General features: G+C 56.9%; 2 protein-coding genes across 4 annotated transcripts; one reads left to right on the top strand and one right to left on the bottom strand.

Moving 5' to 3' along the window:
* Window positions 1-1,477: 1,477 nt before the first annotated feature.
* On the bottom strand, window positions 1,478-5,811 carry SSR4 (signal sequence receptor subunit 4). 2 transcript variants are annotated; one of them, XM_057495880.1, is made up of 6 exons: window positions 5,605-5,811; window positions 3,360-3,475; window positions 2,442-2,516; window positions 2,171-2,260; window positions 1,807-1,872; window positions 1,478-1,638 (listed from the first exon to the last, which is right to left on the bottom strand). In XM_057495880.1, exons 1-6 carry the CDS (start codon window positions 5,669-5,671, stop codon window positions 1,534-1,536), a joined length of 519 nt encoding a protein of 172 aa, XP_057351863.1. In that variant the 5' UTR covers window positions 5,672-5,811; the 3' UTR covers window positions 1,478-1,533. The 2 variants fall into 2 exon arrangements, with proteins under 2 accessions (XP_057351863.1, XP_036743125.1); XM_036887230.2 differs by having other exon boundaries at window positions 3,360-3,478; window positions 5,605-5,795.
* Window positions 5,812-5,923: 112 nt separating this feature from the next.
* IDH3G (isocitrate dehydrogenase (NAD(+)) 3 non-catalytic subunit gamma) lies at window positions 5,924-14,957 on the top strand. 2 transcript variants are annotated; one of them, XM_036887187.2, is made up of 13 exons: window positions 5,924-6,124; window positions 9,800-9,838; window positions 10,213-10,224; window positions 10,482-10,579; window positions 10,964-11,076; window positions 12,270-12,330; window positions 12,426-12,558; window positions 12,723-12,856; window positions 13,162-13,264; window positions 13,357-13,503; window positions 14,252-14,346; window positions 14,429-14,489; window positions 14,754-14,957. In XM_036887187.2, exons 1-13 carry the CDS (start codon window positions 6,044-6,046, stop codon window positions 14,853-14,855), a joined length of 1,179 nt encoding a protein of 392 aa, XP_036743082.1. In that variant the 5' UTR covers window positions 5,924-6,043; the 3' UTR covers window positions 14,856-14,957. The 2 variants fall into 2 exon arrangements, with proteins under 2 accessions (XP_036743082.1, XP_057351861.1); XM_057495878.1 differs by having other exon boundaries at window positions 6,109-6,124; window positions 10,066-10,224.
* The last annotated feature ends 2 nt before the right edge of the window (window positions 14,958-14,959 follow it).

The raw sequence follows: 14,959 nt of genomic DNA, 5'->3' as shown, positions 1-14,959 counted from the left end.
CTGCCTCTCTGAGCTCCTTAGCAATGAGGGGGAACAGCACTAGAATCCAGAAACTGGCAAGGGGCAGCCCTCACCTGGCTTGGTCCTCTCAGCCCCACCTTGCCTGCTATATCCCTGCTGCTATATCCCTGCTTTTGGGGGTGAGGACCAGCTATTTGCTGGAGCCTCCCCATTCCTGCCAGTTGTCGGTATCCCAACCCACTTCCTGAGGGCTGACAGTGGGGGAGCAGGGAGAGCTGATATCCCCTAGTATGGAGGAGGTCCCCAGGCAGTCTTAGGTCACAAGCCACCCTCACCCGCCACTGCAGAGGGCAGGGGGTGGGGCCAGAGTACTGAGGAGCCCCTGCCCTTCCAGGTAGGGTGCAGGCCTCCCTTCTCCTTTGAGAAGAGCCACTCTGGAGGCTTATTTTCAGCCTGGTTTTCTTTTTGGTGACAGTCAGGGACACAGCGCCAGCTCTGCCAGCTGGTCCCAATGACCCCGGCACCCTGAAGAAGGCAGCCACCCAACAGAGCTGAGCTTACCTACTTAGACCACACATCTGGGACGGGCTCCCCTGGGACTTGCACCCAGATCCTTTAGACCCCAGGTCCTGCACTGCCTCCTTTCAGCCACTGACGGCACTAGGGAAACCGGGCTGCTGGGAGGGCCGCAGGTGGACCTGGACCCTGGAGCACGCACAGGCCATGTCCTGAGGGCACGACGTGCTCAGGGGAGAAGGGTCACGAGGAGGGGAGGGTGAGTTCGGCTCCTCAGAGGCATGGGGGTCTGGGCCATCTCTTCTCCGTGCTCTCCATGTGTCCTAGCTGGTAACACAAAGTGGAGGGGATAGGGTCTAGGGCTTCGGATAACCCACCTCCCTGCAGCCACCATATGTATCAGCTTCACCTGCACCAGCAAGACGGGCTCTCACAGTGCCCCACGGAAAGGCAAGGAAAGGGCTTTGGCGCCTATAGCCCCACAGGTTATCAACTGCTGGGTTTCAGGAAAGCTGGGAAGGGCCCCTACCCCCTTCTCAGGGCAGTTGCTTTCCCAATGGCAGGTGGTCAGATGGCCCTTCCCTAGGTGCGCCACACGAAGACCCAGGCCTGGCAGGCCATGTTGACACAGCCACACCTGAGGGTTGGGTGAGGGCCGGAGAGGATGGGGCAGTCCTCCATGTCAGAAGATGGGTGTTGGGCAAAGGGCATCTTCCCCCACACCCTAACCCCAAACCATGCAGGCCCCAGGAGGAACAGAAGGGGGCCACTGGGCACTGGGAGAAACAGGCAGGGAAGGTGTAATTGGGGACTAAGGAAGGAGAGCCCAAGACGACAGCAGGTGAAGCACACACGAGATGTGAGGGAGGCAGAGGCGTGCCAGCCACATCCCCCGCAGCACCTGCACTGCCCAGGTATACAAGGGGGTGCTGGCTGCTCAGCTCTGCCCATGTGTGGAAGGCACAGCCATGCATGCAAGGAACCCGTGTGTTGCCAATGCTGATAGCCAGTGACCATTTATTCAAAGAAGCAAGGGGGAGACTGTGGCTGCCACCCTCAGGCCTGGATGTGGCTCTTGGCACTGAAGGCCAAATAGTAGGTCACTAGGCCGATGACTGCAGCCAGCACCTCAGTGGACACCCAGGGACCGTTCCAAGTGCCCTGCAAAAAATGAAACCAAAGCCAGCTCGGGAGGAATGGGCGAGGGGGGCCAACCAGCCACAGTTGCCCTCCTGGGGCACAAAGACACAGTGTCCCACCAAAAAGAGCCGAGGCTTGCTGTGTACCCCATTTCCCCTGAGCCCCGGCCAGCCTCTTATGCCCACTCACCCGATGATCCACACTGACTGTAAACAGTGGTGGGATGATGGAAACGTCCTCATTATTTCTCTGAGCCTGCAAGGGAGGAGGTGGGGTCGGGGTGCAGCCAGGTGGGGTGGGTAGGGGTAGTAGAGGCAGGAACATTGGCCCCAATCACAGAAGAGGAGAGATAAATGGATGAGAAACTTGGAAGGTGCTGGGACAGGGGGGATGGGTGGACAGGAAGGTGCCCACCCACCATCCTGTTCTGCGTAAGGCCCCTAGTGGCCTGGAGCTCCAGGGGGCAGGGACCGCAGGGTGGAGATGGCTGTGGAAGTGAGGTGTGCCTTCCCTTCTGCAGGACTGGGCAGGGCTCCCAGGGAGTGATACGCACCTTCCTCAGGAGGCTATAGGATTCCTCGTCGAAGAATCTGACCTCATAGGTGCCTGCGTGAGCGCTCTTGTGATCAAGGCTCCAGGATACCTGCATGGTGTTCAGCAGGGAGCAGGCACAACAGATGCCTCAGGCTCCCCCAGCCAGCACTGACACGGCGCCACTAACCGTGGCCTGAGTCAGAGCCCCAACCTGGCTCGACGGGGCCGCCCTTAGTCACATCTGTGAGCAGGTGGCCCCCACCAGAAATGACAACTGTGGCACCTCTTACCTGGTAACGCCCCACGTCCTGGCCCCGGGTGACAGGAAATTGTTTTCCACTGACATCAGCATAAAGAGCCATGTTCTGGGGGGGTGGATAAAGGGAGAATCATCTTCCCTTCGGCCGGCAGCAGAGGTTCCACTATGCTGCCCACAGCAGCACCTGTGGCCTATGGGCAGGGAAGCCAGGCACAGCTGGGCACTGCAGTGTCTGCCAGGGAGTGCCATGGGAGAATCACGGAGGTAAGTCTGCCACAACCCAGAGCTGTGCCAGGAAGCTGACATCCACTAATGCTCTCACTGCCCCTCTACGTCTTCCCTATGGGGAGGACACACGGTCCCCCAACCCACAGCAAGCCTGTTAACAGAGCACGGTGACCGAAGTGTCCTCGTTATTTCTCTGAGCCTGGAAGGGGGTGCTGAGGTCAGGGGTGTGCCCAACGAGCCACCCAAGGAATGCTGTACCCGAAAAGGTCCAACTTCTTTCTCTAGGCCTTTTGGGTTGCAGGTTAAAGTCAGGGGCTGAGGCTAGAGCTGCTCAGTCTTGGACTTAATGAAACACCCAAGTGGACACACACCTTGGCAAAGAGCCACCAGAGAAGGAATGCAGGAGCCTGGGGGCTGACCCGTTTCTCCCTTCCCATGTACATTCTTTCAAAACGCAGCAAGGTGTCTACCTGTGCTGCTGAACCTAGGCAAAGCAGACCAGACAGGCCAGGAGCATGTTCTTTAACCTGCCAGACTCTAGCCTTTCTGTGCTCTGACAATCTCCTACACCTGTGAATCAAAACCCTTTTTCTGCCTCTGTCCACGTGGGTCCTGGGGGCCAGCACCATCAACCACCAGCGAGGGGCTGATGCCTAAGGTCTCAAGCTCACTGCATGCCTCTTGCACCAGGACCCCCCCTAACGGACCCCCACTGCCTCACCTGGACCCTGTTCTTGCATGTCAGGGAGATCTCCACGATAAAGACAGTCTCAGTGGAAATGACAGCGTCCGTGGTAGTGTAGTAGGAAGGAGTGATCTGGGGTTCCACACAGGCCTCTGCTGTTGAGAGGCAGAGACATGGGTAAGACCCCAGCTTGTGTGCACTGGGCTGGGAGGCAGGAGCGACCACACAGACCCCATCAGCTGAGGATACATGGGGCCTTTCAGACCCTGCCAGGTGGGGTCTGGGAGACAGACACAATTGATCATAAGTTCAGCGGCAAGGGTGGGGTGGGATGGCCCTGAAGGAGGGCTGCTGGGAGGAGGGAATAGGAAGCTCTTGTCTAGGTAAAACCTCAACACAGGGGCGAAAGAGCAGATGAGCAGGTGTGGTGGGGGCTGGACGGACTCATTGCACAACCTCCATCTGTGCTTGGTATAAGAATATAGTAATTTATCCTCCATTTACCTCATGGTCCCAAGCACATAAGCTGGTGAAAATCATGCCTGGACTTGCCTCACCTTATCTCTAAACATTCCGAGCCGCCCCCAAGGCAACAGGCCAAGCGGTACTTTTGCACTCCGCCCCTGCAAAAGGCACAACGCTCTGCACCACACTGCTGCTCCCTCTCTCTAGGGGCAGCCACTTTCTCTTTCAGATAATAAAATCTCTTGCGTGGGCCCGTGTCTCCTGAGTCGTTCTGGGTAAGGAGGGTCGCGGCACCATACCCTTTCACTTGGACCAATGGGCAGGGAATCTGAGCAATGGTTTGGGGCTGCAGACTGCCCTGGAGCATCCCAGAAGCCCAGGGGGCCAGGCTGATCTCAATTCAGAGCCACACATGGCCCTGGACAGTCTACTGAAGGCATCCTCCGCAGACACCAAGTATGGTGCTGGTAACAGCAGATGAAAAGAAAGGGTCTCTGTCCCCAGCCACAGTTGACAGAAGGCAGAGACTGGCCCCAGCATTTCCTGAGAAGGAAATGGGAGAGGTTCTGGATCCAGAAGCACAACTTGTCCCCTTGAACAGGGCTGACATGAGAGCAGGGATGCTGCTCTTAGCTATCTCCATGCTGCTAGAGGCTATGGAAAAGGCAGGCCCTCACCTAAGTCACAAGGCCAGCGGGAAAGTCCTCAGCCAACTGCTGAGTGCCGTGTCCCAGCAGAGCCATGCCTTAGGCCTAGGCAGTCAGAGAAGACTTTGGGACTGGGTAGTGGGAGGAAGATGCCTGGGAACATGGGTGGGCGGTGGTTCTCAGGAGCCACATTCTTCTGTAAGGCTCTAACCATGGCTTTTTCCCTGTGGACACTGTGCAGCACTGAAGGGCTTTGCTGCCAGGTCTGTCTTTTCCAGACATTCACTGGCTACAGCATGGGCAATTCCGAGAGGAAGGTGAGAATGGTGCAGGCAGGGAGGCCGGTTCAGCTGGTGAAACACTACAGGCACCAAGACAGCGCTGGTCTGAAGTAGGACAGGTAAAGTGAATGTGCACAAAGTGGCCCCAATCCCGTCAAGGCCCCCAGACCTGGCCTTGGCTCCCGCAAGGACCTCCTCCTTAACCTACTTCTGGACTCCAGCCTGAGCTCAACCCTGCCACCAGGTGTTAAAAATCCCTCAAGAACGTAAATTGATCTGACTCAGCTCTGCTGAAAAACCCTTTAAAGGATACACTAGGGCCTCAGGGAAGAAGTCAACTGTCTAGTCAGGCACTCAGGGACCCCCCCCTCCTTACTTTTCCTTCCTCTTCAGTTCTTTCGCTCGCCCACGCTCATGGCTACTCTGTCTGGACAGTCCCTGCTCCTGCTTTTCACTTTGAGCTCCCTTCCTGGGGAGGCCTGGCCCCATCGCACCGAGTCAGACTAGCTTCTCGCTCCTACTGCCCTGCGCTGTGGAGCTTTGCTCCGGTCCGATCCCTGCCTGGGACCGAGAGCTCCGGAAGAGGAAGCAGGGACGTGTGTCACTTTCTCTGCTGCAGCTGGGGGTCCGGGCGCACGGGAAAGGTCCGGGAATGCTCCTCACAGGTGCAGGGTGGGGGAAAATTTGGCTGATTCTTCCAGCAGCCTGGCTGCTGGGTAAATGGATGTGGTGCAGGAGCGCTTGGTGGCCTCGATGGCCGCGCCCCAAGGAAACCTGCTTCTTCGAGAAAGGCCCAGACTCCCGCTTTACCAGTACCCCTCCTCCCCCCAGGCACCACCAGTCGTGGGAGAGAGGCTCCCTAGAAACGAGCTCCGGCCAGGCCGCTACCTGAGCAGCAGGAGAGGCTGGACAGCAGGAGTAGCGCCAGGGCACGGAGAGATGCCAGCGCCGCCATCACCTCTTCTCTGCCGAGGTAGAAAGAGAACGATTCCCTTCAATACGAGGGGCAGAAGAGGAAGAGCGACGCGTAAGCAGGCACTGCAGCCAACCAGGCGCTGGCGGGTCGGGCGGGCCTGTGACGTAGCGGGCGGTACTGACGTGTCTCCTCCCCGGACCCGGAGCCCAGCTTTTTGCTCCTTCACCCCCAACCCAAGATGGCGGCGGCGGCGGCGGCGCTCCTCACGCCGGAACAGGTCGTGGGAACCGGCGCGGCGATGCGCGTGCGCACCACTGGGCCCGCGCCTACTCCTGAGACTTCGCGATCCTCCAAGCTCTCGCGAGAGCAGTGTTTGTGTGTTGGGACGTGCGGCAGCCTTCATTTTCGGTCATGGCGCTGAAGGTGGCGACGGTTGCCAGCGGCACTGTGAAGGCAGTGCTCAGGCCAGCCCTCCTCTGCCGTTCTTGGGAGGTGAGAAAGGGGAGCGGGCCGTGGGGACAGTTGCAGCGCTTGCCGGGCCGGGCCGGGTGCTGCCGTTCCAGGAGTGTCCTGGAACCCGATTGGATGCGGGCCCCTCAAGGGGCGGAGAGAGGGCTGTGCGCTGGGGTTGATTGGCTTCCTCGGTTGTCAGAAAGGAGATTGGCCACAGTTGGCTCTGGTCCGGCTTCCCGAGGGCTCTGCATCTTGTGGCAGAGCAGCTCCGGACAGGCGGGGGAGAGTGGGCCGCGGCTACTGTCCTTGTGGGAGCCCTCCTGAGGCGGGCATGTGTCCTGGCCCGACTTACTCTGGCTGCCGTTGGAATCGCATTCCCCGTCGCCGTTCCTCCTCAGGTTTCCCTCTTGCGGACCGCTTTGCCACCTGTCCGGGTGGAGATGGAAAATCGGATATTGCCAGTATCTCCGGTTACGACCCCCGACATTCTTATAGCCCCAGATGCTTTATCCCCGCAGGTGCCTGGAATGGGAGGGAGCTTGAGGCTGTTGGGGTGGGAGGCCGCGGGGGCTTTTCTTGCGCAGTTTTCCGTTTAGGATCTTGGTTAATCAGGTCCGGTTCCTCTCTCTTTACATGCTTCAGTGAGGATAATTTAGTCCCTGGGTGGGTTGGAAGCCATCTGAAGCATCAGTGAACCAGGACTGGCCCTGGGGAGAAGAAGTGTGACCTCCAGGACTGGCTTCCCACACTGACCTACTGTGTGGCCTTGCACCAGTCCACTCCTCTCTCTGGGCTGCAGTTTCCCCTCCATCTCAAAGGATCCTGCCAACTCTGACCTTCCAGAACCCTGTGACTTTGCTGACACTCCTTGTGGACACATCTGCAGCCATGCTTGCACCCTCTGACCCCTTGGGAAGACGGCTCTGTAACAGTTTATGCTTTATGAAATTCTGCTTCAAGTTCTGACTTTCTTCCACCTTTCTGATGAGACGCTTTCCAGAGGCCCTGAGGGCTCCAGCAGCCAGGCTCCCACAGGGCCTTGGTGGAGACATGTGTGGTCTCCTTGGCCTCTCCTGTGTGTGTGTTGCCATTTTGGAGCAGGGTTAGGGGCCAGTGAACATTTGGTAGCCTGGCAGTGTCTTGCCCTGAGACTGGCTGTCCTAGGTATGGGAACCTTTAGAAATGAACCCTACATCTTTGGTCCCACTAACTGGGACCTTGTGGGAAAACGTGCAGCCACCATTGGCATTTCCTTCAGCAGAAACATGCCGGAGTGAGAAGCCGCATGAAGATGTGGAGTGTGGGAGCCCTTTGGCAGGAACACATAGCAGCCCGTGCATGTATCCCACCGTGCCTCAAGCTGGGCTGCTTTAATGGGTAGCCCCACAGGGTGGCCTGGGTGTGAGGGAGAACCTTTGTAACTCTCTGGAGGAAGGGGCCTGCGTCTGTCCAGAGCATGATCAGGGAAGACGCTATTTTGAGAGCTCTCTGGGTCTTTGGCCAAAGCCGGAAGGAACATCTAGTATAAGAACCAGGTGAGGGAGATGTTCAGCCCTAGTGGTGGTGATGGGATCCAAGGTGTGTTTGAGTGTGGGGGGGTTGTTACGTAGGTGCAGAGCCAGGCCCAGGGAAAGTGCTGGTTCCCCACCATGATCCAGTTACCTGCCGGGGCCAGTGGCCTTCAAGGGGCTGAAGCCCAGGAGGAATTACTGCTGGGAGCTGCAGGGGGCCTCACAGTGGCCACCCATTAGACACCAGCCTTGAACACTGGCCTGAGGGGTTGTGAGGCGGAAGGGGTGGGTGTTCTTTTGCACAGCCCTGTGTGCCCTGATAGGGACTGAACAGCTTACACACCTCTTCTCACTTAATTCCTTTGGCAGTCACATAAAGTAGGCAACTCTGTCCTGTGGGTTTCAGGGGAGGACAGCAAGCACAGCCACAGTAAGCCATTTGCTACCAAGAGTGGCAGAGAGTTGGATTTGGACCAAGGTCTCCCTAGCCCCAAAGACCGTTATCTTATCCTTCATTTTCTGATGTGTTGGTTCATTCAGAAATTGTTTCTTGTGTCCCAGCTCTGGGACAGGCATTCTGCTTGGTCTTGGGGTGATAGGAGATTGGGCAGACATGGCCTCTACTCTCAGGGGCTTAGCGGTTGGGGAGGGAGCAAGGCAGGGACAACCTAGGGAGATTGTGATTTGGGAGGAGGGAGTAAGTAGGACGTTGGGTGCCCATGGGGCTTTACAGCTCAGCAGCCAGAGGGCATCAGGGAAGGCTTCCTGGAGGAAGACCAGTCTATACCACCTTCCACAGGTTTGTACTGGGAGCCCACAAATAAGATGAATCCAGATACTGATAGAAGGAAAATAGAAAAGCCCTGAGTGTGGTGGCATATTCAGGGGCTACATGAATCAGCAGATACTCCCCAGAGTCTCTTTTCCTGGTGGTCCCCACTCCTGGCCCTTGGCTTGGGCAGGTGAGTGGCACACCTTTGCTGCCAGGACTTGTGCAAGTGGGCATCTTGTTAATACCGGCCAGGGATACCCAGATAGAAAGCCTTTCTTTCTAGACCTGCCTAGTCTAGACCTTCCTAGACTTCTAGCAGGAAGGTATGGCTCTTTGGAAAACAATGACAGTGACTCTGCCACGGGCTGGAACACTCTGTTGCTGCCCTGCAAGGCAATGGTCAGGGCATCCCCAAGTGACAAGGAGGACCTTGGTTCTGGCTCTGCCTCTTTGGATTGAAGGATACCCAGATGTGTGCCCAGGTGGGGCACAGTATGGAGGAAAGTGCGGGCTTGTGGCCCTTTTGTAGTGGGATCTGAGACATGGGCTTCTCTCCTCTGGACAATGTGGGGACTCCAAATGGGCCACTTTTCAGCACCTGTCCCTTTTGGCTTGGGTAGCTTTTGTTCTGAAGCGTCAGGTATGGTACCAATGTGGCCAAATGTGGCTGTTTCCAAGTCGAGGGTTGGGGACATTGATCAGCTGGGTAGGCCATGAAGAAGTTTTGCAGTCCTGTAAGAGCCTTCTAAAGGACTGGTGTCTGTTAGTCCTCTGAAAATGGTTGGATTTTTCCCTGCTCATCGGCTTGGATTTCTGATTCTGGTGGGTTGTTGCCCACGGTGCCGACAGTGCCTGTCCAGATGGATGGGGAGGTGCGGGGGGGGTGCTGGGTGCTGTCCATTCTTCTGATCTCCATGTTGTGGATTTTTTCCATGTTCTGATCATATGCTGCTCTTTTAAGGAGAAAAGATAAAATGACAAATGGTCATTGTGGTGGCCCTGTGGTTTGATGATAATGACTTCTGTACTGTAGCACATTTCGTGTACCAACTTTACCATGTAGCAGACATCACTAAACAGGAATAATTGGCTGAAAAAGAATCAGAAACAACAAAAAGGGGGGAGGGGGACATATGCATTTTTTAAAAAGTGAACACGGAGCCAAAGGAGGCCTAAAGGGTTGTAACAACTCTGCACGGTGCTCCAACAGGCAGTCCTTTAGCAGTGGAGGCTGTGGAGCTGCCTGGGCACACACGGGGCACTGTGGTTTGCTGGAAGGTGGTGCAGGGCTGTGGTGGAGGGGATGGTACGTGGGCCTGTCCGGGTATGGTGGGGATGGTCCGTCTTCCCGGCCACGACCTCGGCTGGCTGTTGCCAAATTGACTTTCTGGGTTTGACAACAACCCCTGGCATCTGGGTTCTCTTTGCCAGGTTCTAGGTGTCCATGAGGGCCCCCGGAGGAGCTTCTCAGTAAGTACCTGCCAGGGTGTGTGCATGCGTGTGTGTGCACACACATGCCTACTTGCAAGTGTGTACGTTGTGTTTATGCCCCTGTGTGTGCATGTGTAGGTGTGTACGTGGGTGTGTGTAGGTGTGCACCAGTGTGCATTTGGAGAGTCGTGTGTACAGTGTGTGCATGTGCAGAGACACGTATCTTGTGTCTTTGCTCCCTGGTTCTCCGTGTCCCTCCCTCTGAGGTGTGGTCTCCAAAGGTTGCCCACCCCACCTCCTTACCTGAACTGTGCTAGACAGCATCCCCAGGAAAAGGCCCAGTTGCTCCAGGCCCAGCTTTGTTCCTCCAACCTCAGCTGGTCGTGTCTTCTTCCTTCCTGGCTCCTCTCTAGCAACAAACAATTGTGAGTATTCTTCTCATATGCCTGTGAAGTTTGGAGCTTTTAGTTGCTTGCGATTGACCCAAGTCCAAGCAGGGGTGGGGACTGCTTCTGCTGCTGTCTTGACTAAGGAGCCCCTGTGAGCAGCCCTGTCTGGGATGCGATGGAGTGGGGTGGGGAATGGGGGTAAGGAACGCCGAGCTGGCATCTCGTGATCGGCCAGCCCATTGGGTTAGTGCTGGTGAGCAGAAGGGGACTGAAGGCCCGCCCCTTCCTTCCAGCCCCCGTCGGCTCAGTATGGTGGGCGGCACACGGTGACCATGATCCCAGGGGATGGCATTGGGCCGGAGCTCATGTTGCACGTCAAGTCTGTGTTCAGGTACGGAGGCCCTAGGCACACCTCCCCTTGACCTGTGCCCCTAGAAAAGATTGTGCTCTGGGCCCATCCTGGGCAGCTCTGAGGACCTTGTGCCATGAGGGGCAGTGAGCCCAGAAACCCACAGGCTGGGGCTTTGCCTGAGCACCTGGTGAGCCAATGGCAGGAGGGTAGCCTGGACATGGGGAAGGTGGCATATGTTAACTGTGTCATGGAGTTCCAGTGTCCCCATTAGTTGGTGCAGGTATGCCCAGTCTCTTCTCAGCCAGAGCCAGGTCAGAGTAGCAGCACCAGAAGAGAGGCTTCTGCACCCAGTTGTCCAAGCAGGCTTCCTGGAGGAGGCGTGGGGGGGCCGGGAGCCAGCCACCCTGACCAGTTCTGCCCCAGGCATGCGTGTGTGCCGGTGGACTTTGAAGAGGTGCACGTGAGCTCCAAGGCTGACGAAGAGGACATCCGCAATGCCATCATGGCCATCCGTCGGAACCGTGTGGCCCTGAAGGGTGAGCTTGGGGACCGGGATGGGGTGCTGTGCACAAGTCCTGCTACCTCTAAACTGACACTTGTCCCTGGGGCCCCATGGCTCTGACTTCAGGGCTTTTCTAGCTAGGGAGGACCTTTGTGCTTGGAGAGTGGCCAGAAGCTTCTGGGGGCCCTTCCATATTACAATTCTAAGATCTCGATGGCACTAGACTGTGGGAATCTGTCCGGTGATAGGCTCCCTCCTGTTCTTGCCACCTGAGGCAGCTGGACCCTCAGACCAAACGTCACAGAAACATTCTAACCCTCCACCTGCCACCTTGTTTCCAGCCAGCACAGCTGTGGTAGCTGCAGGCGGGAGTTCTAGCTGCTCTTAGGTTTCCTTGGTTTGGTCCAGGTTCTTAAACTGTTTCTGTCACTCCTTCTGCAAACTTTAGCCCATCACCAGTTCTGTGTGAGGAGCATGTGAACAGAGGTGAACCGGGTTGAGCCCAGGCTCTGGTAGTCAAGTCATGGGGCTGACCTGTCAACCACAGGGTACCCAAGGCACTGTGGGTAAAGGCAGTCCTGACGGTGTAACCAAGAGGGGCTGGTGATCCTGGTGGACCCTGAGAAAGACCACCTTTACTTGGTACCTTCTGACCGCCTTCTCCCAGGAAGTGCTTACCTCCTGGGTAGCCTGGGTCCAGCCAAGGCCAGGCTGTGGTCTCTTCCAGGCAGCTCACATCTGTCCCTGACATAAGGCTTGTGTGACATCTGGTAATAATCCTGGCTGAGGTGACCTTGCTGGTGCCAGCCTGTTAATAAGCAGGAGGGGTCCCTGTCTATCCAGCCAGACCCTGGTTCTGCCATTTCCTGCCCAGGGTGTGGCAAAGCCCCCTGACCAGCTGCCAACCCATGTTCATTCATTGGTTCATTTATTCTTTCATTCATTCATTCAGTATCTATTGAATGCCTACTAAGTGCCAGATGCTCTTCTAGGTCCTGAGAGCCCATCAGTGAACCAAAAATACACACCTACACACCCTTCTGCCCACATGGGACTCACGTGGGAAGTTACCTTTCAGCATTCTGTGAAGTATGTCTGCTGCTGAAAGCTGTCTTCTCCCAGTGGAGCCACCGTCGGTGCATGTTCCCTGGATCAGGATGGGGGATACAGCATGGCTGAGCCTGGGGGCCCTGGCTCCAGCCTCCCTGTCTTGTGTCTGTATTGCAGGCAATATTGAAACAAACCATAACCTGCCACCTTCCCACAAATCCCGAAACAACATTCTTCGGTGAGAGCCTCGTGCACGGGGGTAGAGGCTTGGTGGGGCAGGCTGCAGTGTGCCAGCAGTCATGGCACTGACCGGCTGCCTCTCTGTGCCCCCAGCACCACGCTGGACCTCTATGCCAATGTCATCCACTGTAAGAGCCTGCCCGGAGTGGTGACCCGGCACAGGGATATAGATATTCTCATCGTCCGGGAAAATACTGAGGGCGAGTATAGCAGCTTGGAGCACGAGGTGCGTGAGGCCCAGGCCATGCCTTTATCCTCTTGGGTTGTGGGGCTGGGGAGGAGCCCAGCCAGGGTCAGTGGTAAGATGGTGTGCCCAAGAAGCAGCTTGTCGTAGAGGGTAGGCTAGGAGAGGACACAGGTCCCCCTCCAGCCCCCTGATCCCCTTCTCAGAGTGTGGCAGGAGTGGTGGAGAGCCTGAAGATCATCACCAAGGCCAAGTCCCTGCGCATTGCTGAATACGCCTTCAAATTGGCCCAGGAAAGCGGGCGCAAGAAAGTGACAGCCGTGCACAAGGCCAACATCATGTACGCCCACCCCCCCAGTGTGCTCCTGTCTGTTCTGCAAGCAGCCCTGAGGCAGCTGAACTGAGCGGCGTGCTCACATCTGCCCTCAGGGGCTTGGCACCTGGGACCCTGGCCGCCCACCAAGGGCCCCCATCCAGGGCTGTGCCCTGTCACCCATTTTCCAGCCATGGCCTTGCCATAGCACACACTTGGGGGAGGGTGAAGGGCAGACTGGTTAGGGTTGGAGCCCACCTGTGGCTGTCTGCACACTCTGCCGCTGCAGCTAGCTGTTGCACTGCCCAAGCTGGGTCCTGTGTCCCCCTTAGGAAACTGGGCGATGGGCTCTTCCTCCAGTGCTGCAAGGAGGTGGCAGCCCGTTACCCCCAGATCACCTTTGAGAATATGATTGTGGACAACACCACCATGCAGGTAGCTGACCCCCCAGGCTCCATGGCTGCTTGCTCTGGGCACCCTGGGCTTTTTGTGCTCAAGCTCCTATCTGCCCCCTCCTTGCCCCACAGCTGGTGTCACGGCCCCAGCAGTTTGATGTCATGGTGATGCCCAATCTCTATGGCAACATCGTCAACAATGTCTGTGCGGGGCTGGTTGGGGGCCCTGGCCTTGTGGCTGGGGCCAACTACGGCCACGTGTATGCTGTGTTTGAGACGGTGAGTACCACCAGTGCTGGCCGTTTTGAGCTACAGCTCACAGACACCCATTTCCCCCGTTGAAAGCGGACAGTCTGTGGCTTTTAGAACATTCACAGGGCTGTGCGACCATCCCCACCATCTAATTGCAGCATGTTGTCATCACCAGAAAGAAGCCCTGTGCTTGCTGGCAGGCAGTCCCCGCCCTCCCTGCCCCAGCCCCGGGCACCCACGACCGGCTTTCCGCCTCTAGGGATTGGCCAGTCCCAAGTATTTCACGTCAGCGGAAGCATGGGACACACGGCCTTTTGGGCCTGGCTGCTCTCAGCATAACGCTGTCAAGGTGCATCCATGACGTAGTCCAGCTCAGAGCTTCAATCCCTTTCACGGCTGAGTAACAATCCATTGTATGGAGAGACCATGTTTTGTTGATTTGTTAGTTAGTTTCTTTTTTTGAAAAAATTGAGGTAAAATTTACCTAACAGAATGAAAACATTTTAAAGCGAACAGTTCAGGGATATTAAGCACATCCACAGGTTTGTGTAATCATCTCTTCTGTCTAGTTCCAGAACATTTCCATCATCCCAAAAGAAGACACCTCGCCCATTAGCAGTCCCCCCCCTAGGCCCCTCCCCACCAGCCTCTGGCACCCACCAATCTGCTTTCTGTCTCTGTGGATTTGCCTCTTCTGGACATTTCACACGATTGGAATCTTACACCCTACAATCTTAAATTCACCGCTCCCCCTCTGTTGTCTCTCTTCTTCCAGGCTACAAGGAACACAGGCAAGAGTATCGCCAATAAGAACATTGCCAACCCGACGGCTACGCTGCTGGCAAGTTGCATGATGCTCGACCACCTCAAGTAAGTGGCTTCATGGTGCCTGGCCACCAGCCCCCGGCCAGTCTCCAGGCCCCGAGGCCTGAAGGCTGCTTTCCTTCCTTAGGCTCCACTCCTACGCTGCCTCTATCCGCAAGGCTGTCTTGGCATCCATGGACAATGAAAATGTGAGGCTTCTCTTTTCCCCTAATCCTCTTCCCCTTGAGCTGCTGTCTCAAATAGGGCTGGTGACACTTCCTGCTGTCCCCAAGGGGAGGGTGGTACCAGGTAGGGTAGGGCTTTCTGGCTCTTAGCTGGCACCATTGCCCTCCTGGTGGCATTTCCAGCCTCTAAGCCGCAGGAGGCAGTGGGTGGCCCTGGGCTGCAGGGAAGGTAGGGAGTGGGTGTTGGCAGGGCCCTGGTGTGTGCCCGAGCATGCCCATCTCCTGCAGATGCACACTCCAGACATCGGGGGCCAGGGCACAACATCGGAGGCCATCCAGGACATCGTCCGCCGTATCCGCATCATCAACGGCCGAGCCGTGGAGGCCTAAGGCTGCCCTGGGAGTGTTGGCCCCTGCTCGCTCCCAGCACCTCCGCCAAAATAAATCAGCTCCTGCCCCAGCCCTCGGCCGTGTGCTTCTGGCACTCCAGGACA

This window comes from Manis pentadactyla, chromosome X (assembly GCF_030020395.1).
Source record: "Manis pentadactyla isolate mManPen7 chromosome X, mManPen7.hap1, whole genome shotgun sequence".
Classification (NCBI taxonomy): domain Eukaryota; kingdom Metazoa; phylum Chordata; class Mammalia; order Pholidota; family Manidae; genus Manis; species Manis pentadactyla.
Note: the sequence above shows the minus strand (reverse complement) of the source record. Positions and strands in the feature narration are given on the sequence as shown.